Source organism: Bufo bufo, chromosome 5, assembly GCF_905171765.1.
Source record: "Bufo bufo chromosome 5, aBufBuf1.1, whole genome shotgun sequence".
NCBI lineage: Eukaryota > Metazoa > Chordata > Amphibia > Anura > Bufonidae > Bufo > Bufo bufo.
This window is the reverse complement of record NC_053393.1, coordinates 312,257,163-312,284,482: the sequence shown is the minus strand read 5'-3', so window position 1 is coordinate 312,284,482 and position 27,320 is coordinate 312,257,163. Positions and strand designations below refer to the sequence as shown.

At 46.7% G+C, this 27,320-nt stretch overlaps 1 protein-coding gene across 2 annotated transcripts in view; it reads right to left on the bottom strand.

Annotated features, from left to right (window-relative positions):
• Positions 1 to 27,320, bottom strand: part of LOC121002769 (NFX1-type zinc finger-containing protein 1-like) — a 291,483-nt gene that overhangs the window by 50,559 nt on the left and 213,604 nt on the right. For both annotated transcript variants that reach the window (XM_040434303.1, XM_040434304.1), the window contains one exon: positions 10,342 to 10,487. In XM_040434303.1, coding sequence (XP_040290237.1) covers positions 10,342 to 10,487 — 146 coding nt within the window. The remainder of the gene's footprint in view (positions 1 to 10,341; positions 10,488 to 27,320) is intronic.

Genomic DNA, 27,320 nt, shown 5'->3' with positions numbered 1-27,320 from the left:
TATACAAACAGAACCTCCCAAAGAACTGCCAGGACCAGATCTACTCTAAGAACTGTTGATGCCACTTACACAGTGGGTGCATTAGACCCAACATGTGCCAGAGCTAAGCCAAGTTTGGCTGCATCTAGATCTGCGCAAGTATCTCCCGTCTGGCAGGTTTTCTCCACGCTGCCTGAAGACAAAAGCATTGCCCTGTGAAAGCTCTGCAAGACTAAAATGAGCAGTGGGGAGTCAAACACAAACATAGGAACCACAGCTCTATCAAACCACATGAAGCTGCATCTCCCCATCCTTTGGGCAAACAGATGTGGCCGCCAGCTAGAGCAACAAGAGTTTCCTCCGATTTCCAGTCTCCCTTGCGGCAGCCAGGGGCATTCATGGGCAGTATGGTGTCTTTCAAAATGTTTTGCTTCTCCTGCGAGGCACCACTGCTGCAACAAGGCCAAGTCCTTTTGACCTCACTACGATTTTGTTGGCCTGGCTCCCTCACCAGTCACTTATCCACCTCCTCCATCTACTCCTCCATGGAAACCCTCCTGTCCCCAACAGCAGCAGAGCACAGTATAACTCCCCCTCCTTCCTATCATATGTGTCAAGTCATGTGCTGCCATGCGGTGTTGGAGCTGATTGGCCTAGGATAGAGTAGCCACACAGCGCATCACTTGCTGAAGTACATCAAGCAGCTAACATCCCTCTGGCTGTCACCTGCTAAATCCAACTGGGCAAGGTAGTCAGCAACAATGGCTGTAACATAGTGGCTGTGCTGAACCTGGGGGAAATAACACGTGTTCCCTGCATTGCGCATGTGACTAACCTAGTTGTGCAAAGCTTTTTTTTTAAAGTACACTGGCTTGAGCAAGGGGATGGCAATGTCCAGGAGACTGTCCTCGCATTACAGCCATTGTTACATGGCAAGGATCATTCTCCTGGACTTGCAGCAACGAAAAGGTCTGCCGTTACACTGTTTAGGGTGTCTGTACGAACAATGGGAAGCCATGAATGATTTTGTCATGCACCAGACAGCCTCAGCAGGGAGCATGTGTTGTTTCGAGGTCAGGCAGTGGCAGCTCATCTAAGACACTTTTCAGGTCCTGAAGCCCTTCAAAGAGGCAAAGAAATTTGTCAGTAGGGATATCTGCTGCATAAACAATCTCATCCACTTCATATTTATCTTAAAACAGATGCTGACGATCATGCAGCAGGGGACGACGACAGAAGACAAACAGCTAACACATCTTGCTGTCTGCCCCATAGCTGTTGTGGACCGACAAGGAGAAACTCCCATGGAGGAGGATGAGGTGCTGCCACTGAAAGAAGAGGAAGAGTAGGAGGTAGAGGAGCAGGAGGATGACACCCAATCATCTCAGTGGTGGACGGAGTCAGAAAGAACTGGCTCCTTGTGCACGCTTGCCAGAATGTATGCATACAGAATCTGTATGCTTACTTACTGGCAGGTGCATCATTGACATCAAGCAGTCTGATGATTACTGGATAGCCACGCGATAAAAGTAGAATTAGCTATCCCTATTCTGCCTCTCCGCTAAGGTTTTTGGATTTGCAGGGATTGCCCTTATCCCACTCCTTTCCATGTCTAGCCCCACTACAGAAGTAGAATGAGGGTCACCTTGTTTGATTCTGGCCTCTGGGACACTATTTAATTTCACAGAACTGTGGCAGCCTGGAGTAGAATGCATAAGGGTCTGTCTTGTCACTGTTGCAATGCACCTGTGCTGCGGTCGAGTACTGAGCGGTCACAGCTGCCTTTAATTAAACTAATGGGACCATACTGTTGAGTGGGTCTGTACTGTTAATGATGGTGCGGTATTGAAGAAGCAGTAAAAACCAGGACACTGGGAAAAGGTGAATCCTTTTTTATTCTGTCCACCTGTCTGTAAATTTTATTCAGTGTCAGATAACCTTTTAATTATGGTATAGAAGCTCATTAAACGTTTAAGCCAACTGCTGTGTATACACTGTAACTGTGTGAGTATATTCAGTGCCATATTAATGGTTAATTGCCACCATTTTCTGGGGCAGATCATCAGCAGTGAATGTATACTGCATCTGTAGGTACCGGTATATTCTGCCTATGTCGCTTGAGCAGTATTTGAATATTGTCTAGTCAATATTTTTTTCTGCACCCCCCACCAAAAAACATGAACCTTACTGTCCCCCTGCTCCCCTCCCACCCCTGGTTGCATAGGATTTAATCATACTATTTCACATTGTAGTTTCCAATGATTTCTATTTATGTTTACTATTCATTTACTGTATAATGCAATTATTTATGTGCTGAATATACAGCAGAATTATCTGTGTGTACAGTATATGGTGGCATTATTAATGTGTGCAGAATATGGCAGTACTAAGAGGTGCATGCATTATTTGTATGTATATTGTACATATGTATACAGTATGTGATGATATTTGTGTTTGCATCATATGTCAGCATCATTTATATGTACGCTATATAGAGGCACAGACTATATGTGGAGTGCATGGTGACATTATTTATGTTTATAATATATCATATGTTTACAGCATATTTAGAACTTGCCTATATACTATATGGTGGAATTATACAGAGTGTATGATGGGATTGTGAGCAAAGTGTATCAATTTATTGAAATACCGCAATAACATTGAAATTTCCAAATGTCAGAAATGGTTCTGGGATTTGGAAGACTACAATAAAGGAAAGGTATACAAAAAGCTAGCAACAAATTGGCCCAAACCGCAATTTAGGAAACCAAGGGCTAAACCCAGGCGCACAAGCAAGAAAATGGACGTTGGCACAACAGCTACTGAATCCTCAGAAGAACTTAGTGACAACAATCCTTTTTTAGGACAAAAATGGGAGCTACATGTAAGAGACAGAGACCACAAAGGAGGGGAGGACTTAAACAGGGAGGCTACACCAGAATAAGCAGGTCCAAGAAGCCCCCTACAGGCCTGACTGTGACTGGACACCTAGGGATACAGAAAGACTCTCCACAGACCAAATTGTAATAGACTCTCTGGTGGATATAGAAGGACTTTCTACAGACTAAACAGTAACTGACTCTCTGGTGGTAACTATTCCGCTTCTGAACTCTCTCTTCTTAATAAAGGTCTGTCATTCTGCCTCATCACAAAGATAGACTGGTTCGACTGCGAAATAGATTTACATGCCTCCTTTAGACGTCTTAGACTTAAAGTGTTTTTTGCCACCTCTCCTTTTTAAAGTACACCCACATCTCCTTTGCAGCCAGGTAGAGATACTATGCATCTTAAAGATTTTGATATCTCTGTTAAAAGTAATTATGGACACTATTAAACATTTCCTCTTAAAGTGATTTATATTTACAATGTCCCTGTGTCCACACAGGAAGTGAAGAAGAGAATTACTCAACATAAATCTAAGATTCGATAGAGCTACCCGTCCCTGAACACTTTGTCAAACATCGACAGCATTTCACAGCTAAAATTTTTAGTGATAGATGGTGTTCTACCACCTCGCAGGGTAGGCAATCGTGAGACTTTATTGAAAAAAATTGGAGCTGAGATGGAGTCATGAACTCAACACCGTGGAACCGAAAGGACTTAATAGAGACTTTGGGTTAAATATTTTTATTTAACAGGTATCCCTGATTATGGAGTAAATTGATAAGGATATTTATTCCCACAATAACAATAGAATATAACAATAAAATTCACCAATAAAAGACTATAAAATATTATAAAACACTTTAAACCGTAATAGCAGCAATATAGGACATATACACTAAAAATAAATGCGTTAATTGAATAGCAGCGGCATTTATGTTAAACTCAATACATAAATTAATACGCAGCAGCTATGGACATATGTATTAATTAATAAATAGCAGCATTGGACATATGTGGCTTGTAGATACTGAAGTCATTGGGTTCAGAAGACAAGGAAAACGCAGAAAAACCGCAATTGGTAGCAGAGTCTTATAAGCGCTTCTTTGGTTTCGGTAATGCTAAAATTGCACAGCGGTGGCGTCCCACCGATTTGTCCCACTGAGGAAGGGGTCATTCAGAGAACCCCGAAACGCGTATGGTTTAATACCCTGTACCGGCATGCTGGAAAAATAGTTCCCCTGGACTTCCAAGAATTTACCAGCTGTGACTGAGAGCGACGAACACCGGAGGAATCCTAATAAAGCCACAGACATTGCTTCGGTGAGCAGGATATCCAGGTGACACCGCGCCCACAGCAAATCTCCACAGATCCGGACGTAGGATAAAGATATATTGGCCAGGTAAAACTAAGCAACATAGTTGCTCAAATCGGTGGGACGCCACCGCTGTGCAATTTTAGCATTACCAAAACCAAAGAAGCGCTTATAAGACTCTGCTACCAATTGCGGTTTTTCTGCGTTTTCCTTGTCTTCTGAACCCAATGACTTCAGTATCTACAAGCCACATATGTCCAATGCTGCTATTTATTAATTAATACATATGTCCATTGCTGCTGCGTATTAATTTATGTATTGAGTTTAACATAAATGCCGCTGCTATTCAATTAACGCATTTATTTTTAGTGTATATGTCCTATATTGCTGCTATTACGGTTTAAAGTGTTTTATAATATTTTATAGTCTTTTATTGGTGAATTTTATTGTTATATTCTATTGTTATTGTGGGAATAAATATCCTTATCAATTTACTCCATACTTGAGTGCCTGGTTTATCCTATACTATTGTTTTGTATTCCTCTTTGTGACTGGGTGGGTCACATAAACCAAGAGCACCTTAAATCCATTACTCAGCTGTAGCGATCCACAGATACCGCACTTTGATTATCCCTGATTATGTAAGCTACCCTTTCTCTTTTGTAGTTATGGAACATAGTAGTATTTCTTAAATATTGAGATTGTTGTGTAATTCTTTGTCTTCTTTATTTTTATTTCTAGATACTTCTCCATGCGATGCCCAAGTCCTCCTACCATAGTTTTTTACTCTAGAATGTCCGTCTTCTTCTAGGATGTAGACTGCACAGGTACCCCCAATCAACTAACACGGTTCTAGATTTCCCTTGATTGTCCTCTGAGGGATCCTGTATTACTCCTACTAACAAATAAAGTTTTTTGGGAGTGACACCATCGGCTAAACAATTGAGGTACTATACTGTATGTATGAATGAAGGGACATTGCGCCCGGGGCTTCCATCTGCCTAGATACTTAATAGTGATCTGATGGTCACCCACCTCTACAGTATGTCCTTGATCTTTCCCCACTGCTAACCATGGGGTGTGGAGCCACAAATTGTGGACCTTCTCCCCAATAGTGATATCTATGTGGGGTAATTTGACTGGGATGGCTCCTATAGTTGAGTGGGTGACTGTCATCTAAATGATGACCCCACTTTATTTGGGCAGCTTTCCTTAATGGTGATACTTATGTGTGATAAATTGATGAAGGTGGTTCCTTTATCACTAAGTGAGTGACTGTCATCTAAATGATGACCCCACTTTATTAAGGCAGCCCTCCAATAGTTGCATGATTGGCCACTGGGCTACCCCAATGGGGTTCAGTAAGGCCCCTTTCACACGGGCGTCGCGTATGAGGGCCGGACAAGATGTGGGTGCGTTGCAGCAAAATGCACGATTTTTCAGTGCGAGTAAATTAGGGATGGAGGGGTTAAAAAATAAAAAATTAAAAATTCAACTCACCTCATCCACTTGTTCGCGCAGCCCGGCTTGTCGTCTTTCTTCTTCTTTGAGGACCTGGGAGGAAAAGGACATTTGGTGACGTCACTGCGCTCATCACATGGTCCGTCACATGGTCCATCACATGGTCTATCACCATGGTGATGGACCATGTGATGAGCGCAGTGACGTCACCAAAGGTCCTTTTCCTCCCAGGTCCTCAAAGAAGAAGAAAGAAGACAAGCCGGGCTTCGCGAACAAGTGGATGAGGTGAGTTAAATTTTTTTTTAAAATTTTTTAACCCCTCAATCCCTAATTTACTTAGCATTCTGTATTAAGAATGCTATTATGAACAATGTTATTATTTTCCCTTATAACCATGTTATAAGGGAAAATAATAAACATCTGGTCCCCATCCCGATCGTCTCCTAGCAACCATGCGTGAAAATCGCAACGCATCCGCACTTGCTTGCGGATGCTTGTGATTTTCACACAGCCGCATTCACTTCTATGGGGCCTGCGTTGCGTGAAAAACGCACAATACAGAGCTTGCTGCGATTTTGACGCAAAGCACAAGTGATGTGTGAAAATCACCGCTCATGTGCACATCCCCATTGGAGTGAATGGGTCCGGATTCAGTGCGGGTGCAATGCGTTCACCTCACGCATTGCACCCGCGTGGAATTCTCACCCGTGTTAAAGGGGCCTGAGTCATCTAAATGATACCTCTCTTTTCAGTAGCCTTTTGGTTCCTCCTTTTAGCCCATACAATGTTTGTCAAGGCGTTTGGTTACTATGACAACACAGCATGTTGCAGTGTTGTCTTCTAACCCACACAAATTCTCGAATTCTGGGGACCCACATTGCATCCACAAGGCCCTTTACAATATGATATATAATTGTATTGCCTTTAATCTGGGGGCTTTTCTTCATATATTTGCTGCCAAATTTCTTTTTTACCTAGCTACAACTGACGTCATCTGGATCAGTTGATTGGAGGTATCCTAGTAACTCAATAAGTCATGAATCTTCTATGATGCGACCTACTAGTCCTTTTCCCTAGTAACTCAATACGTCATGAATCTTCTATGATGCAGTGTCTTTCTACCGGACGTGGCGCGTGCTTACTTTACTCACCCTTATGCACGCGCCCACGCCTGCGCAGTCTCTACCTCAGAACGCCGGACACTGGCGTGATTTCATGCCTACACAGGGAATGATGTGGACTTACATGGGGTCGTTCCAATTGTAAGTTACATGCTATTTTGACTATCTCACTTTATTGTCTATGCTGCACTATATTAAGGTAAGGCTCCATTCACACGTCCGTGGTGTGTTGCGGATCCGCAACACACCCGCCCGGCACCACTATAGAAAGGCCTATTCTTGTCCGCAAGCTGCGGACAAGAATAGGACATGTTCTATCTTTTGTGGAGCTGCGGACCTGAAGATCGGGGCCACGCTCCGCAAATGCGGATGCTGACAGCACACTGTGTGCTGTCCGCATCCATTCCGTCCCCATAGAAAATGAATGGGTCTGCACCCGTTCCGCAAAATTGCGGAACGAATGTGGACCCATTTGCGGACGTGTGAATGGAGCCTAACACTTTTCAGCACTGAGAATTATTGGATTACACACGCCCACTAGGGGATGTTCTCTACACCCACAAATTAGGCCTCTATTTAAGGTACACCATGATCTGTTTTTTCACTGCTTGATAAAGACTATATATGTCAAAACGTCGCAATGTTTGCTGTCTACTGAATTAAAACTACAAGACTTCTTTGAAATGGAAGAGTGCTGTGGATTCTTTCCTTAATCTGATGCTATTTAGGACCCTCAAGCCTCGATCCTCATCCGCCTGCACCTCTTTTTGGACCTAATTTCAGCTGTCCAGTGAAATTATTTTGCCCAATAGGTGGGTTTGGAGTGCTGCTTATCCTACTTCACAACGTGTATAGTGGTAACATTTCTGTGTACGTTAAATGGTGGGATTTTTATGTACAGTATATGGTGATATTATGTGCAAAATATATGGCAGAGTTATATGGTTTTGTATTGATTGAGGATGGACCCTCAAAATCTATTCCTCTGGTGGGCCCTTTCTATCTCAGTCCAACACTGGAAGCACTGATAGTGATGTACTTACCCTCTCTGGTCTTCTCCAGGTCTCAGGTCTGCACTGCACTGGCTTGACTGGTACAGCATCAGGACATAAGGCGCACACTCCGACCTGATGTTGTACGCAATTAGGTCACAGAGCAATGTGGGCTGGAGAAGATCAGGGAGCAGGGACTGAAGGAGAGACCTCCAGACCTGGAAAGCAGTGGTGGGGCAGGAGAGGTAAGTTAATTTACTTATTATACTGATGTGAGGTCTGATGGGAGTCTAACGTGGAGCTTTAAAAGGGGTCTGATCTGAAGTCTGATAAGGTGGCATGACATGGAGGTCTAAATGGTGTCTGATCTGATGTCTGAAATTGGGGTGTGACATGGAGGTCTAAAGGGTGTCTGATATGAGGTCTGAAATGGGAGTCTGACATGGTGGTCTAACATGGAAATCTAATGGGGGTATCATATGAGGTTTGATATGGGGGGTTTGATCTGGGGATTTTGCTTGCGGTCTGATATGGGGGTCTGATCTGAGGATATGATATTGAGTTTGGGGGTCTGATATGGGCATCTGATCTGATATGGCGGTCTGATTTGGGTTTCTGATATGGGGGTCTGATCTAAGGTCTGATATGGGTTCTGATCTGAAAGGTAAAGAGGTATTTTTTGTACTAGCACATATTATAAGGGGGTATTTTTTGTACTGGCGCACATTATAAGGGGGTACTTTTTGTACTGGTGCACATTATAAGGGGTGGGTTGTACTGGTGCACATTATAAGGGGGTATTCTTTTGTACTGTGCATATGAAGGGTGTATTTTTAGTATTGGCGCATATTATAATGGGGTATTTTTGTAGTGGCACACATTAGGGGGCATTAGACGGAGAATTATTACTACTGCAGAATTATGGGGAATGTGATAACTAGTATGGGCACAATGGGACAATATTACTATTGGGGGTATTGTTAATACTATTCACTCTGGCAGATAATTATTTCTATAGGTGGTTCTTTGAGCAGCACTATTACTGTGGGGAACATTCTGGCACAGTATCAGCTTAGCACAATAATTTTTGAGGGAAATTATGTTTACACTATTAGTGTCAGGGACACTGTTTCCTGGGGGCAGTTAATTTGTAGGGCACTCTGTGCGAATAATTATTGATGGCGACACTATGTGTGTGGTATTAGTATTTTCAGGGGGACTGTTTCTTCAGTATAATGCTGGGGAGCACAGTGGGCACAGTATTGACAGTGGCAGAATGGGGTGTTCAGAAGGTGGGGGGATGATGGAAAGGTAGGAAACTAAGATGTCTGTCAATGTCTGTAGAGCTGAGAGATGGCTGAAAGAAATCACAACGGTGGAATGGTCTGAAAGGAGAAGATGAGGCAAGAGAACGTCTACATCAGAGGAGACATCACTGGATGTAAGAGGTATGTGGGACTGTATTACCCTGTATGTTTTGTAGCGCTGTATGTAAGGTTTTCAAAGTATGTCTTTAACAATAGGGCTGGAGAGAAAGGCTTAGGTTTAGAATTTGGCATGCGGGTGCTGTTTTAATTTTTGCCTCAGGCAGCAGAAAGGCTTGGCGCACCTATGTCCACCAGGACCCATGAACCTTTAGCCATGCCCCTTGCAATCAGTACTGACGCTACGCATTTGCGACTAATACTACTGCCACCCACAGACAGCCGATCTACCGACTTGTATGTTCCATGCTATGTTGCTTTTGCTGCCTCTACTATTGCACCATGTGCCTATTTTACCCTACCCTTTCTACATGCACACTATGCTACTGTTGCTCTGAATTAAAAGGGAGAATTTATTAATTTTTAGAGGCTTGCTCCCAACATCCCACTCTTTCTTCTGACAAGTAGCACTTGTGTGTGTCGTATGGGCAAGCATTCTGACCTCGGCAAGGCATAATTTTTGGACACTTGGTACCCCAACAATCCACTTTTTTATCCCGTAACACTGTGTGTTTAAACACTATCTGCCGCTAATAAGGGATGCTTTGTAATATGAAAAGCACAACACATGCAACGGAGCAGTTTGTTTTTAAACACACTGTTCTCCTTAACACGCAGTTGCTCATAGCTATGTATGTTAGTGTTACTGACATGATTTACTATTGCTGTCATTGAGCTCAAGAGAGAAAAAGCAAGAATTCTTAAAACTTTAACAAAAAGAGATAACATGTTTTCCTAATAATTCAGAGTTCTTTGACACTAGAGGCTGTTATAAACCTATTCCCAAGGCAATTGAAGCCAAACTGGTTCAAGTAGAATCTATTTGAGACCAAACTGAACTTTTTGAAAAATTCGACAAACCAGAACCGAACTGAATTTTGAAAAGTTCACTCATCCTTCAAACAGCTGATTGGTGAGGTTTCAAGAGTTGAACCTCCATCGATCTGATATTCATGTCCTAAGGACAGGCCATCCATATTCTGACTTTGGAAAACCCCTTTAATAGCATCTGTTTATATTGTGCTATTTTGTAGTGTAGTACTGTACATGAGCAAACACTAAATTACAGTTAACACACTTCAAATAACATATAAATACATACCTGCTGGTGGTCTCCAATTAGGATAAGGTGTTGGCAGCTATGGCTTAGCGCTGTTATAATGTGTGCTTCCAAAACTTCAGCAGCCTCTTCAACAATGACAATTCTTGGTTGAACAACTTGTAGAAGTTTCCTATATTTTGCTGCACCTATTATTAGGAAAAAAAGGAAACACATCAATTAACTTGCTCTCTAATCTCCTAAAATATATTCTTCCATATCACTACAGAGTTCTGTTTTGTCAAGATGTGCAGTAGTGCAACAGGCGCCTCCCCCCAGGACCCTCTGTATCGCGCCCCAGGTGTAGTAGGAATGCCGAGTGGTGTAGTGCAGCCTAAATGTCTCTTTATGTGTGTCACGGTGCTCCGACCTGAATACCGCTGAACCCCAGGCTTTGGCTCCGAAGAAATAAAAAGGGGGAATAATTGAGGGATTTGAAAAAATAACTTAAGGGGGTTTTCTGGGAAACTAAACTACACCAAAAAAAGAAATATTATGTCATAGTAAAAACATTCATAAGTACCTTTATTTATCAAAAGAAGCTTGTTTTCCCTAGGGAGTTATAATTGTGGGACCCTAAAATAGCTGTCATCAAGTCATTGCATCAGAAACACGTCATAGAATGCCAATTACACTCACTAGGACAGGCTGCTTCAACACCAGCCACTCGAGACACTGTTCAGCCTGAGGTAACAGCTACTTCCTGAGCTGACTGCTAGTGAGGCGTAAATGCGCAGAGCATGTGCACTGTGCATAGGCAGCTCCCAGTGAAGAGAGATCTGTCTCAGGCACCTTGCAGGGCTCGGAAGCGCAATTTTAAAAGGAATCTACTCTTATCACAGTTTGTGCTGTGCCCTGTCAGCCTGACAGGAGTGAGGGAGGCCGGCTACATCGTCACAAATCTTCTCTCTGCGGCAGAGTTTTCGGCTCTGTGCTGTGATCTGTCAGGCCTGACAGGAGTGAGGGAGGCCGGCTACATCGTCGGCTGCTGGCTGTGTAAGTTAGTAATTTCTGTTCCCAGTAAAATTAAATATATAAATAAAGGCTAATTTATTAATTTAAATATATAAATATATATTTGCACACACTGTTGGAAAAATTTTAACTTTTTTTTTGTAAAAAGTCTATTTTCTTTAAATATTATAAACAAATAGATCAAAACTATTTATATTTTTTTATACAATTACACAGATATATACTTTCTATTCATATCTATGTGTATATGACTATATATAATACATTTAATATATACATATAATAGTACAGTGCATGTGTGTATATACAGCTGCAATAAAAAGTATGTGAACCCTTTGGAATGATATGGATTTCTGCACAAATTGGACATAAAATGTGATCTGATCTTCATCTATGTCACAACAATAGACAATCACAGTCTGCTTAAACTAATAACACACAAAGAATTAAATGTTACCATGTTTTTATTGAACACACCATGTAAACATTCACAGTGCAGGTGGAAAAAGTATGTGAACCCTTGGATTTAATAACTGGTTGAACCTCCTTTGGCAGCAATAACTTCAACCAAACGTTTCCTGTAGTTGCAGATCAGATGTGCACAACGGTCAGGAGTAATTCTTGACCATTCCACTTTACAGAACTGTTTCAGTAAAGCAATATTCTTGGGATGTCTGGTGTGATTCACTTTCTTGTGGTCATGCCACAGCATCTCAATGGGGTTGAGGTCAGGACTCTGACTGGGCCACTCCAGAAGGCGTATTTTCTTCTGTTTAAAGGGTTTCTATTAGAGTTGAGCGAACACCTGGATGTTCGGGTTCGAGAAGTTCGGCCGAACTTCCCGGAAATGTTCGGGTTCAGGATCCGAACTCGACCCGAACTTCGCCCCGAACCCCATTGAAGTCAATGGGGACCCGAACTTTTCGGCACTAAAAAGGCTGTAAAACAGCCCAGGAAATGGCTAGAGGGCTGCAAAAGGCAGCACAATGTAGGTAAATCCCCTGCAAACAAATGTGGATAGGGAAATGAATAAAAATTAAAATTAAATAAATAAAAATTAACCAATATCAATTGGAGAGAGGTCCCATAGCAGAGAATCAGGCTTCGTGTCATAGCAGAGAATCATGCTTCATGTCACCCAACACTGGAACAGGCCACTGTCAGATATTTTTAGGCCCCGGCACCCAGACAGAGGAGAGAGGTCCCATAGCAGAGAATCAGGCTTCATGTCATAGCAGAGAATCATGCTTCATGTCATCCAACACTGGAACAGGCCACTGTCAGATATGTTTAGGCCCTGGCACCCAGACAGAGGAGAGAGGTCCCATAGCAGAGAATCAGGCTTCATGTCATAGCAGAGAATCACGCTTCATGTCACCCAACACTGGAACAGGCCACTGTCAGATATGTTTAGGCCCCGGCACCCAGACAGAGGAGAGAGGTCCCATAGCAGAGAATCAGGCTTCATGTCATAGCAGAGAATCATGCTTCATGTCACCCAACACTGGAACAGGCCAATGTCAGATATTTTTAGGCCCAGGCACCCAGACAGAGGATAGAGGTCCCATTGCAGAGAATCAGGCTTCATGTCACCCACCACTGGAACAGGCCACGGTCAGATATTTAGGCCCCGGCACCCAGACAGAGGAGAATGGTCCCATTGCAGAGAATCAGGCTTCATGTTACCCACCACTGGAACAGGCCACTGTCAGATATTTAGGCCCCGGCAACCAGACGGAGGAGAGGTTCATTCAACTTTGGGTTGCCCCGCATTATAATGGTAAAATTAAAAAAAGAGGATTGAATGAAGTGCCCTGGAGTACAAGAATATATTGTTAAGGGGATGTAGTTATAAATGTCTAATCTGCACAAGGGATGGACAGGTTTTGTGGGATCCATGCCTGGTTCATTTTTATGAACGTCAGCTTGTCCACATTGGCTGTGGACAGGCGGCTGCGTTTGTCTGTAATGACGCCCCCTGCCGTGCTGAATACACGTTCAGACAAAACACTGGCCGCCGGGCAGGCCAGCACCTCCAAGGCATAAAAGGCTAGCTCTGGCCACGTGGACAATTTGGAGACCCAGAAGTTGAATGTGGCCGAACCATCAGTCAGTACGTGGAGGGGTGTACACACACTGTTCCACCATGTTAGTGAAATGCTGCCTCCTGCTAACACGTTCCGTATCAGGTGGTGGTGCAGTTAGCTGTGGCGTGGTGACAAAACTTTTCCACATCTCTGCCATGCTAACCCTGCCCTCAGAGGAGCTGGCCGTGACACAGCTGCGTTGGCGACCTCTTGCTCCTCCTCTGCCTTCGCCTTGGGCTTCCACTTGTTCCCATGTGACACTCGCGCATTTTCCTATCACGCTCCAGTGCAGGAAGTAAGGTGGGCTCATTGTCTTTGTACCAGGGATCCAGCAGGGTGGCAACCCAGTAGTCCGCACACGTTAAAATGTGGGCAACTCTGCTGTCGTTGCGCAGACACTGCAGCATGTAGTCGCTCATGTGTGCCAGGCTGCCCAGAGGTAAGGACAAGCTGTCCTCTGTGGGAGGCGTATCGTCATCGCCCTGCGTTTCCCCCCAGCCACGCACCAGTGATGGGCCCGAGCTGCGTTGGGTGCCACCCCGCTGTGAACATGCTTCATCCTCATCCTCCTCCACCTCCTCCTCATCCTCGTCCTCCTCATCCTCCAGTAGTGGGCCCTGTCTGGCCACATTTGTACCTGGCCTCTGCTGTTGCAAAAGACCTCCCTCTGAGTCACTTCTAAGAGACTGGCCTGAAAGTGCTAAAAATGACCCCTCTTCCTCCTCCTCCTCCTGGGCCACCTCCTCTTCCATCATCGCCCTAAGAGTTTTCTCAAGGAGACATAGAAGTGGTATTGTAACGCTGATAACGGCGTCATCGCCACTGGCCATGTTGGTGGAGTACTCGAAACAGCGCAACAGGGCCAACACTATGGCCTGCTCCGCTCACACAGTCTGTCCAGCATGTGCAAGGTGGAGTTCCACCTGGTGGGCACGTCGCATATGAGGCGGTGAGCGGGAAGGCCGAAGTTACGCTGTAGCGCAGACAGGCGAGCAGCGGCAGGATGTGAACGCCGGAAGCGCGCACAGACGGACCGCACTTTATGCAGCAGCTCTGACATGTTGGGCTAGTTGTGAATGAACTAATGCACCACCAAATTCAGCACATGCGCCAGGCAAGGGATGTGCGTCAAACCAGCTAGTCCCAGAGCTGCGACGAGATTTCGCCCATTAGCGCACACCACCAGGCCGGGCTTGAGGCTCACCGGCAGCAACCACTCGTCGGTCTGTTGTTCAATACCCCGCCACAACTCCTGCGCGGTGTGGGGCCTGTCCCCCAAACATATGAGTTTCAGAATGGCCTGCTGACGTTTACCCCGGGCTGTGCTGAAGTTGGTGGTGAAGGTGTGTGGCTGACTGGATGAGCAGGTGGAAGAAGAGGAGGAGGAAGCCGAGTAGGAGAAGGAGGCTACAGGAGGCAAAGGATGTTGCCCTGCGATCCTTGGCGGCGGAAGGACGTGCGCCAAACAGCTCTCCGCCTGGGGCCCAGCCGCCACTACATTTACCCAGTGTGCAGTTAGGGAGATATAGCGTCCCTGGCCGTGCTTACTGGTCCACGTATCTGTGGTTAGGTGGACCTTGCCACAGATGGCGTTCCGCAGTGCACACTTGATTTTATCGGATACTTGGTTGTGCAGGGAAGGCACGGCTCTCTTGGAGAAGTAGTGGCGGCTGGGAACAACATACTGTGGGACAGCAAGCGACATGAGCAGTTTTAAGCTGTCTGTGTCCACCAGCCTGAATGACAGCATTTCATAGGCCAGTAGTTTAGAAATGCTGGCATTCAGGGCCAGGGATCGAGGGTGGCTGGGTGGGAATTTACGCTTTCTCTCAAATGTTTGTGAGATGGAGAGCTGAACGCTGCCGTGTGACATGGTGGAGATGCTTGGTGACGGAGGTGTTGGTGTTGGTGGTACATCCTCTGTTTGCTGGGCGGCAGGTGCCAACGTTCCTCCAGAGGCGGAGGAAGAGGCCGAGGCAGCAGCAGAAGAGGTAGCAGGGGGAGCCTGAGTGAGTTCCTTGTTTTTAAGGTGTTTACTCCACTGCAGTTCATGCTTTGCATGCAGGTGCCTGGTCATGCAGGCTGTGCTAAGGTTCAGAACATTAATGCCTTGCTTCAGGCTCTGATGGCACAGCGTGCAAACCACTCGGGTCTTGTCGTCAGCACATTGTTTGAAGAACTGCCACGCCAGGGAACTCCTTGAAGTTGCCTTTGGGGTGCTAGGTCCCAGATGGCGGTGGCCAGTAGCAGGCGGACTCTCTTGGCGGCGGGTGTTCTGCTTTTGCCCTCTGCTCCCTCTTTTGCTACGCTGTTGGCTCAGTCTCCCCACTGCCTCTTCCTCCGAACTGTGAAAGTCAGTGGCACGACCTTCATTCCATGTGGGGTCTAGGATCTCATCGTCCCCTGCATCGTCTTCCACCCAGTCTTCCTCCCTGACCTCCTGTTCAGTCTGCACACTGCAGAAAGACGCAGCAGTTGGCACCTGTGTTTCATCATCAGAGATGTGCTGAGGTGGTATTCCCATGTCCTCATCATCAGGAAACATAAGTGGTTGTGCGTCAGTGCATTCTATGTCTTCCACCGCTGGGGAAGGGCTAGGTGGATGCCCTTGGGAAACCCTGCCAGCAGAGTCTTCAAACGGCATAAGAGACTGCTGCATAAGTTGAGGCTCAGACAGTTTCCCTGATATGCATGGGGGTGATGTGACAGACTGATGGGCTTGGTTTTCAGGCGCCACCTGTGCGCTTTCTGCAGAAGACTGGGTGGGAGATAATGTGAACGTGCTGGATCCACTGTCGGCCACCCAATTGACTAATGCCTGTACCTGCTCAGGCCTTACCATCCTTAGAACGGCATTGGGCCCCACCAAATATCGCTGTAAATTCTGGCGTCTACTGGGACCTGAGGTAGTTGGTACATAGGAAGTGTGGCTGTGGCAGAACGGCCACGTCCTCTCCCAGCACCAGAGGGTCCTCTAACACCACCACGACCATGTCCGCGTCCCTTACTAGATGTTTTCCTCATTGTTACCGTTCACCACTAGAGTTGAGCGAACACCTGGATGTTCGGGTTCGAGAAGTTCGGCCGAACTTCCCGGAAATGTTCGGGTTCGGGATCCGAACCCGACCCGAACTTCGTCCCGAACCCAATTGAAGTCAATGGGGACCCGAACTTTTCGGCACTAAAAAGGCTGTAAAACAGCCCAGGAAAGAGCTAGAGGGCTGCAAAAGGCAGCAACATGTAGGTAAATCCCCTGCAAACAAATGTGGATAGGGAAATGAATTAAAATAAAAATTAAAAAAATAAAAATTAACCAATATCAATTGGACAGAGGTCCCATAGCAGAGAATCTGGCTTCACGTCAGCAGAGAATCAGTCTCTTCATGCCATAGCAGAGAATCTGGCTTCATGTCAGCGCAGAATCAGTCTTCATGTCATAGCAGAGAATCAGGCTTCACGTCACCCACCACTGGAACAGGCCACTGTCACATATTTAGGCCCCGGTACCCAGACAGAGGAGAGAGGTCCCGTAACAGAGAATCTGGCCTTATGTCAGCACAGAATCTGTCTTCATGTCATAGCAGAGGATCAGGCTTCACGTCACCCACCACTGGAACAGGCCACTGTCACAAATTTAGGCCCCGGCACCCAGACAGAGGAGAGAGGTCCCGTAACAGAGAATCTGGCCTTATGTCAGCGCAGAATCAGTCTTCATGTCATAGCAGAGAATCAGGCTTCACGTCACCCACCACTGGAACAGGCCACTGTCACTTATTTAGGCCCAGGCACCCAGGCAGAGGAGAGAGGTCCCGTAACAGAGAATCTGGCCTTATGTCAGCACAGAATCAGTCTTCATGTCATAGCAGAGAATCAGGCTTCACGTCACCCACCACTGGAACAGGCCACTGTCACATATTTAGGCCCCGGCACCCAGACAGAGGAGAGAGGTCCCGTAACAGAGAATCTGGCCTTATGTCAGCGCAGAATCAGTCTTCATGTCATAGCAGAGAATCAGGCTTCACGTCACCCACCACTGAAACAGGCCACTGTCACATATTTAGGCCCCGGCACCCAGACAGAGGAGAGAGGTCCCGTAACAGAGAATCTGGCCTTATGTCAGCACAGAATCTGTCTTCATGTCATAGCAGAGAATCAGGCTTCACGTCAACCACCACTGGAACAGGCCACTGTCACATATTTAGGCCCCGACACACAGACAGAGGAGAGAGGTCCCGTAACAGAGAATCTGGCCTTATGTCAGCGCAGAATCAGTCTTCATGTCATAGCAGAGAATCAGGCTTCACGTCACCCACCACAGGAACAGGCCACTGTCACATATTTAGGCCCAGGCACCCAGGCAGAGGAGAGAGGTCCCGTAACAGAGAATCTGGCCTTATGTCAGCGCAGAATCAGTCTTCATGTCATAGCAGAGAATCAGGCTTCACGTCACCCACCATTGGAACAGGCCACTGTCACATATTTAGGCCCAGGCACCCAGGCAGAGGAGAGAGGTCCCGTAACAGAGAATCTGGCCTTATGTCAGCGCAGAATCAGTCTTCATGTCATAGCAGAGTATCAGGCTTCACGTCACCCACCACTGGAACAGGCCACTGTCACATATTTAGGCCCCGGCACCCAGACAGAGGACAGAGGTCCCGTACAGTGGCGTACCAAGGGGGGGCGGCCCGCCCCGGGTGCCACTCACAAGGGGGGTGCCATGACGGAGTCACCCCTCCATCCACTGCTGCACCGCGACGCGACTCCGCCAGGCGCCGGCTTGGAAGGAATCAGGATTATTGCGGCGGCAGCGGCACGCAACATGACGTCACGACGCTGAGCAGGTCCAGCGTCAGGTCGTGCATGCCATAGAAATACAGCCTCATCCATGGCAGGGGCACTGCAGGAGCCTTCACCCGGGCTCTCGCCACCTGCCGCCTCCTGCCCATACTGCCCAGTGTCAGAGCCGCATAGTGCTACCCGGCGCCTGGCACTGCATTCAGCGCTCCTCCTCATAGGAAGCCCACCCCCCACCACAGTCACCTCGAGCCCAGCCAGGATCTGCCATCAGACCACCCTGCTTTGTTCTCAGTCTCTGCCTCTTACTGCATCTGGGATCATGTTGCAGGTTGACCTACAGCAGCCTGAGAAGCTAATTAAAGGGATGTGACATGCTAGCTTCACCTAATGGTACCAGCGGTCGGACGGAGCCTGAGGCAATAGGCATCATCAAAATGTGAGTAAATAATTGTGTAATTAAGGTGTGTGTGTGTGTAATTAAGTGGTGGTTTGTAATTAAGGGGGGGGGTGTAATTAAGGGATGTGTGTGTGTAATTAAGGGAGGGGGTGTAATTAAGGTGGGGAGGGGGTGTAATTAAGGGAGGAGGTGACGTGTAATTAAGGGAGGGGGTGTAATTAAGGGAGAAGAGAGGGGGTATAATTAAGGGGGGGGGTGTAATTAAGGGAGGGGGTGTAATTAAGGTGGGGAGGGAGGGGGTGTAATTAAGGGGGGGAGTGTAATTAAGGGGGGGTGTAATTAAGGTGGGGAGGGAGGGGTGTAATTAAGGGAGGAGGTGACGTGTAATTAAGGGGGGGTGTAATTAAGGGGAGAAGAGAGGGGGTGTAATTAAGGGGGGGGTGTAATTAAGGGAGGGGGGGTGTAATTAAGGTGGGGAGGGGGGGTGTAATTAAGGGGAGAAGAGAGGGGGTGTAATTAAGGGGGGGGGGTGTAATTAAGGGGGGGTGTAATTAAGGTGGGGAGGGAGGGGGTGTAATTAAGGGGGGGTGTTATTAAGGGAGGGGGTGTAATTAAGGTGGGGAGGGAGGGGGTGTAATTAAGGGAGAAGAGAGGGTGTAATTAAGGTGGTGCGCAGGATTTGTTCATTTTATTGATGGGGATTTGGATTTTTTTTCTTTTTGGTGCAGATGGAAAGTGATTTTTTTAAGGGGGTGCAGGTTTTTATCTTATTAAGGAAGGGTTAAGGGGTCTATTAAGGGGTGGTTAATGGGTTTTAATAAGGGGGGTTAATGGATTTATTTCGTTAAGGGGGTGTGCAGAGGTTTATTTTATTAAGGGGTTTTATTTTTATTTATAAATATTATTGAAAACATTGAAAAAAGTTTGTGCATGTTTTCTTAACTTTCTTGGGGGGGGGGGGCCAAACAAAGGGTTCGCCCCGGGTGCCAAATGCTCTAGGTACGCCCCTGGTCCCGTAACAGAGAATCTGGCCTTATGTCAGCACAGAATCTGTCTTCATGTCATAGCAGAGAATCAGGCTTTACGTCACCCACCACTGGAACAGGCCACTGTCACACATTTAGGCCCCGGCACCCAGGCAGAGGAGAGAGGTCCCGTAACAGAGAATCTGGCCTTATGTCAGCACAGATCTGTCTTCATGTCATAGCAGAGAATCAGGCTTCACGTCACCCACCACTGGAACAGGCCACTGTCACACATTTAGGCCCCGGCACCCAGGCAGAGGAGAGGTTCATTCAACTTTGGGTTGCCCCGCAATATAATGGTAAAATGAAAATAAAAATAGTATTGAATGAGGAAGTGCCCTGGAGTAGAATAATATATTGTTAAGGGGAGGTAGTTAATATCTAATCTGCACAAGGGATGGTCAGGTCCTGTGGGATCCATGCCTGGTTCATTTTTATGAACGTCAGCTTGTCCACATTGGCTGTAGACAGGCGGCTGCGTTTGTCTGTAATGACGCCCCCTGCCGTGCTGAATACACGTTCAGGACAAAACGCTGGCCGCCGGGCAGGCCAGCACTCTCCAAGGCATAAAAGGCTAGCTCTGGCCACGTGGACAATTTGGAGACCCAGAAGTTGAATGGGGCCGAACCATCAGTCAGTACGTGGAGGGGTGTGCACAGGTACTGTTCCACCATGTTAGTGAAATGTTGCCTCCTGCTAACACGTTCCGTATCAGGTGGTGGTGCAGTTAGCTGTGGCGTGGTGACAAAACTTTTCCACATCTCTGCCATGCTAACCCTGCCCTCAGAGGAGCTGGCCGTGACACAGCTGCGTTGGCGACCTCTTGCTCCTCCTCTGCCTTCGCCTTGGGCTTCCACTGGTTCTCCTGTGACATTTGGGAATGCTCTCAGTAGCGCGTCTACCAACGTGCGCTTGTACTCGCGTATCTTCCTATCACGCTCCAGTGTAGGAAGTAAGGTGGGCACATTGTCTTTGTACCGGGGATCCAGCAGGGTGGCAACCCAGTAGTCCGCACACGTTAAAATGTGGGCAACTCTGCTGTCGTTGCGCATGCACTGCAGCATGTAGTCGCTCATGTGTGCCAGGCTGCCCAGAGGTAAGGACAAGCTGTCCTCTGTGGGAGGCGTATCGTCATCGTCCTGTGTTTCCCCCCAGCCACGCACCAGTAATGGGCCCGAGCTGCTTTGGGTGCCACCCCGCTGTGAACATGCTTCATCCTCATCCTCCTCCACCTCATCCTCGTCCTCCTCGTCCTCCAGTAGTGGGCCCTGTCTGGCCACATTTGTACCTGGCCTCTGGTGTTGCAAAAAACCTCCCTCTGAGTCACTTCGAAGAGACTGGCCTGAAAGTGCTAAAAATGACCCCTCTTCCTCCTCTTCCTCCTGGGCCACCTCCTCTTTCATCATCGCCCTAAGTGTTTTCTCAAGGAGACATAGAAGTGGTATTGTGACGCTGATAACGGCGTCATCGCCACTGGCCATGTTGGTGGAGTACTCGAAACAGCGCAACAGGGCACACAGGTCTCGCATGGAGGCCCAGTCATTGGTGGTGAAGTGGGTCTGATCCGCAGTGCGACTGACCCGTGCGTGCTGCAGCTGAAACTCCACTATGGCCTGCTGCTGCTCGCACAGTCTGTCCAGCATATGCAAGGTGGAGTTCCACCTGGTGGGCACGTCGCATATGAGGCGGTAAGCGGGAAGGCCGAAGTTACGCTGTAGCGCAGACAGGCGAGCAGCGGCAGGGTGTGAACGCCGGAAGCGCGAACAGACGGCCCTCACTTTATGCAGCAGCTCTGACATGTCGGGGTAGTTGCGAATGAACTTCTGCACCACCAAATTCAGCACATGCGCCAGGCAAGGGATGTGCGTCAAACCGGCTAGTCCCAGAGCTGCAACGAGATTTCGCCCATTATCGCACACCACCAGGCCGGGCTTGAGGCTCACCGGCAGCAACCACTCGTCGGTCTGTTGTTCTATACCCCGCCACACCTCCTGTGCGGTGTGGGGCCTGTCCCCCAAACATATGAGTTTCAGAACGGCCTGCTGACTTTTACCCCGGGCTGTGCTGAAGTTGGTGGTGAAGGTGTGTGGCTGACTGGATGAGCAGGTGGAAGAAGAGGAGGAGGAAGCTGAGTAGGAGGAGGAGGAGACAGGAGGCAAAGAATGTTGCCCTGCGATCCTTGGCGGCGGAAGGACGTGCGCCAAACAGCTCTCGGCCTGGGGCCCAGCCGCCACTACATTTACCCAGTGTGCAGTTAGGGAGATATAGCGTCCCTGGCCGTGCTTACTGGCCCACGTATCTGTGATTAGGTGGACCTTGCCACAGATGGCGTTGCGCAGTGCACACTTGATTTTATCAGACACTTGGTTGTGCAGGGAAGGCACGGCTCTCTTGGAGAAGTAGTGCCGGCTGGGAACAACATACTGTGGGACAGCAAGCGACATGAGCTGTTTGAAGCTGTGTGTGTCCACCAGCCTAAATGACAGCATTTCATAGGCCAGTAGTTTAGAAATGCTGGCATTCAGGGCCAGGGATCGAGGGTGGCTAGGTGGGAATTTACGCTTTCTCTCAAATGTTTGTGAGATGGAGAGCTGAACGCTGCCGTGTGACATGGTTGAGATGCTTGGTGACGCAGGTGGTGGTGTTGGTGGTACATCCCATGTTTGCTGGGCGGCAGGTGCCAACGTTCCTCCAGAGGCGGAGGAAGAGGCCGAGGCGGCAGCAGCAGAAGAGGCCGAGGCGGCGGCAGCAGCAGAAGAGGTAGCAGGGGGAGCCTGAGTGAGTTCCTTGTTTTTAAGGTGTTTACTCCACTGCAGTTCATGCTTTGCATGCAGGTGCCTGGTCATGCAGGTTGTGCTAAGGTTCAGAACGTTAATGCCTCGCTTCAGGCTCTGATGGCACAGCGTGCAAACCACTCGGGTCTTGTCGTCAGCACATTGTTTGAAGTGCCATGCCAGGGAACTCCTTGAAGCTGCCTTTGGGGTGCTCGGTCCCAGATGGCGGCGGTCAGTAGCAGGCGGAGTCTCTTGGCGGCGGGTGTTCTGATTTTGCCCACTGCTCCCTCTTTTGCTACGCTGTTGGTTCGGTCTCACCACTGCCTCTTCCTCCAAACTCTGAAAGTCAGAGGCACGACCTTCATTCCATGTGGGGTCTAGGACCTCATCGTTTCCTGCATCGTCTTCCACCCAGTCTTGATCCCTGACCTCCTGTTCACTCTGCACACTGCAGAAAGACGCTGCTGAGGTGGTATTCCCATGTCCTCATCATCAGGAAAAATAAGTGGTTGTGCGTTAGTGCATTCTATCTCTTCCACCCCTGGGGAAGGGCTAGGTGGATGCCCTTGGGAAACCCTGGCAGCAGAGTCTTCAAACAGCATAAGAGACTGCTGCATAACTTGAGGCTCAGACAGTTTCCCTGATATGCATGGGGGTGATGTGACAGACCGATGGGCTTGGTTTTCATGCGCCATCTGTGCGCTTTCTGCAGAAGACTGGGTGGGAGATAATGTGAACGTGCTGGATCCACTGTCGGCCACTCAATTGACTAATGCCTGTACCTGCTCAGGCCTTACCATCCTTAGAACGGCATTGGGCCCCACCAAATATCGCTGTAAATTCTGCTGGCTACTGGGACCTGAGGTAGTTGGTTCACTAGGACGTGTGGCTGTGGCAGAACGGCCACGTCCTCTCCCAGCACCAGAGGGTCCACTAACACCACCACGACCATGTCCGCGTCCGCGTCCCTTATTAGATGTTTTCCCCATTGTTCCCGTTCACCACAATTTTGAGAATGGCAAATTTGGGAATAGTTTTTCAACCCAGAACAAAAAGTGTGCCTTTACGGTCACTACAAATAACTTGACCAGCTAAAACAGTACAGATTTGGTTGAATAGAAATGTGAGGCCTGTTTTTTTTTGCGCTGTGTGACAGGTATAGGTTTAATCACAGAATTAGACTTGTATCTGCACGGTAGCGTGTGTGTTAGGTTTTTCTGAATGACACTATCAGCACCTTCAATGTAAGATATCCTTTTTGGGATAGATTTCAAGTAGGCCTCATATAGCAGAAACTAGTTATTTTGAGAATGGCAAATTTGGGAATAGTTTTTCACCCCAGAACAAAAAGTGTGCTTTTACGGTCACTACAAATAACTTGACCAGATTTGGTTGAATAGAAATGTGAGGCCTGTTTTTTTTGGCGCTGTGTGACAGGTATAGGTTTAATCACAGAATTAGACTTGTATCTGCACGGTAGCGTGTGTCTTAAATTTTTCTGAATGACACTATCAGCACCTTCAATGTAAGATATCCTTTTTGGGATAGATTTCAAGTAGGCCTCATATAGCAGAAACTAGTTATTTTGAGAGTGGCAAATTTGGGAATAGTTTTTTAACCCAGAACAAAAAATTTGCTTTTACGGTCACTACAAATAACTTGACCAGCTAAAACAGTACAGAGTTGGTTGAATAGAAATGTGAGGCCTGTTTTTTTTTTGCGCTGTGTGACAGTATAGGTTTAATCACAGAATTAGACTTGTATCTGCACGGTAGCGTGTGTGTTAAATTTTTCTGAATGACACTATCACAGCACCTTCAATGTAAGATATCCTTTTTGGGATAGATTTCAAGTAGGCCTCATATAGCAGAAACTAGTTATTTTGAGAATGGCAAATTTGGGAATAGTTTTTTAACCCAGAACAAAAAATGTGCTTTTACGGTCACTACAAATAACTTGACCAGCTAAAACAGTACAGATTTTTTTTTTTTTTAATAGTGTAGTACAGATTTGGTTGAATAGAAATGTGAGGCCTGTTTTTTTTTTTGCGCTGTGCGACAGGTATAGGTTTAATCACAGAATTAGACTTGTATCTGCACGGTAGCGTGTGTGTTAAATTTTTCTGAATGACACTATCAGCACCTTCAATGTAAGATATCCTTTTTGGGATAGATTTCAAGTAGGCCTCATATAGCAGAAACTAGTTATTTTGAGAATGGCAAATTTGGGAATAGTTTTTCAACCCAGAACAAAAAGTGTGCTTTTACGGTCACTACAAATAACTTGACCAGCTAAAACAGTACAAATTTGGTTGAATAGAAATGTCAGGTCTATTTTTTAGGCGCTGGGTGACAGGCTCAACTTGCCCCTGATGTAGTATATGGCCAAAAACTAACCACACTATTGATGGTTAAATGCACTTGGGTGACACAGGCTCAGCCTGCTCCAGATGTAGTATATGGCCAAAAAATAACCAGACTGTTGATGGTTAAATGCACTTCGGTGACACAGGCTCAGCCTGCAGCTGATGTAGTATATGGCCAAAAAATAACCAGACTGTTGATGGTTAAATGCACTTCGGTGACACAGGCTCAGCCTGCAGCTGATGTAGGATATAGCAAAAAATAACCACACTATTGATGGTTAAATACACTTGGTGATAGCTTGTGCTGGCGCACCACAAGCCACAAAATGGCCGCCGATCACCACAGAAAAAAGTGATCTAAAAACGCTCTGGGCAGACTCAAAAAAAGTGAGCAAGTCGATATTAGCACTTCAATGATCCACAGCTGCAGATCGATCACAGAATGAAGTCTTTTGGAGGAGTTAATCTGCCTAATCTCGCCCTAAAGTCGCAGCAGCAACCTCTCGCTATGCTTGAATCAGCAGAGTGACGTGCAGCGCTACGTGACCCAAGCTTATATAGAGGATGGGTCACATGCTGCACTGGCCAATCACAGCCATGCCAATAGTAGGCAAGGCTGTGATGGCCTCTTGGGGAAAGTAGTATGACGCTTGTTGATTGGCTGCTTTGCAGCCTTTCAAAAAAGCGCCAAGAAAGCGCCGAACACCGAACCCGGACTTTTACGAAAGTTCGGGTTCGGCTTCATCCCAATTCACCACAATAAGAAAAAAATTATTTGGCCCAATGTATTGAATTCAAATTCAGGCCTTTTTTATACAGGCACCTAACACTATCTGGCGATCTACTTAGGTACCGTTATGTACACTAATACAGGCACAGCAGTAACCACAGATTTAGCTGAATATAAATTGTTGGCCTATTATTTAGGGCGGTGATGACAGGTATACGTTTACGGACAGAATTAGACTTGGAGATGCACAGTAGCGTTTTGAAGTTATTGAGAATGACCCTATCCGCACCTTTAATCTAATATACCCTTTTATGGTAGATTTAAACTTGGCCTGATACAGCAGAAACTCACTGAATTAGGGAATTGCTAAGTTGGGAATTGTATTTCAACCCAGAACAAAAACTGTGCTTTGGCGGACACTAAATAACTTTACCAGCCACAGCAGTAAACGCAGATTAGCTGAATATAAATTGTAGGCCTATTATTTACGGCGCTGGATTGACAGGTATAACGTTTACGGACAGAATTAGACTTGGAGATGCACGGTAGCGTTTGAAGTTATTGAGAATGACCCTATCCGCACCTTCAATCTAATATACCCTTTTATGGATAGATTTAAACTTGGCCTGCTACAGCAGAAACCACTGATTAAGGGAATTGCTAATTTGGGGAATTGTATTCAACCCAGAAAAAAAAAATATCCTTTACCAGACAGCAGACAGGTATTACAATTGTATTTCACCCCTCAATAAAATAGCAAGCACAGCCAAGCCCCTGATGTAGGATATAGCAAAAAAAAAAACACACTATTGATGGTTAAATGTACTTGGTGGCAGCTTGTGCTGGCGCACCACAAGACACAAAATGGCTGCCGATCACCCCAGAAAAAAAGTTACAGAAAAACGCTCTGGGCAGCCTTAAAACAGTGAGCAATTAAATAGCAGAGGTTGAATGATACACAGCTGTACATCGATCACTTCAGTAATTGTTTTTGAAGACTAAATCACTGCCTAATCTCGCCCTAACAGCAGCAGCTGCATCCCTCTCCCCACACTGATCAAGCAGAGTGACGTGCGGCGCTACGTGCTCCAGCTTACATAGAAACTGGGTCACATGCTGCACTGGCCAATCCAGCCAGAGCCAATAGTAGGCATGGCTGTGATGGCCTCTTGGGGCAAGTAGTATGAACGCTTGTTGATTGGCTGCTTGTGCACCCTTTCAAAAGTTCCAAGAAAGCGCCGAACACCGAACCCCGAACCCGGATTTTACGAAAATGTTCGGGTTCGGGTCCGTGTCACGGACACCCCAAAATTCGGCGCTGGGTGACAGGCTCAACTTGCCCCTGATGTAGTATATGGCCAAAAAATAACCACATTATTGATGGTTAAATGCACTTGGGTGACACAGGCTCAGCCTGCACCTAATGTAGTATATGGCCAAAAAATAACCACACTATTGATGGTTAAATGCACTTGGGTGACACAGGCTCAGCCTGCACCTGATGTAGTATATGGCCAAAAAATAACCACACTATTGATGGTTAAATGCACTTGATGAAAGCTTGACCCTGATGTAGGATATAGCAAAAAATAATCACACTATTGATGGTTAAATGCACTTGGGTGACACAGGCTCAGCCTGCACCTGATGTAGGATATAGCAAAAAATAACCACACTATTGATGGTTAAATGCACTTGGTGGTAGCTTGTGCTGGCGCACCACAAGCCACAAAATGGCCGCAGATCACCCCAGAAAAAGGTGATATAAAAACGCTCTGGGCAGCCTAAAAAAAGTGAGCAATTCAATATCAGCACTTCAATGATCCACAGCT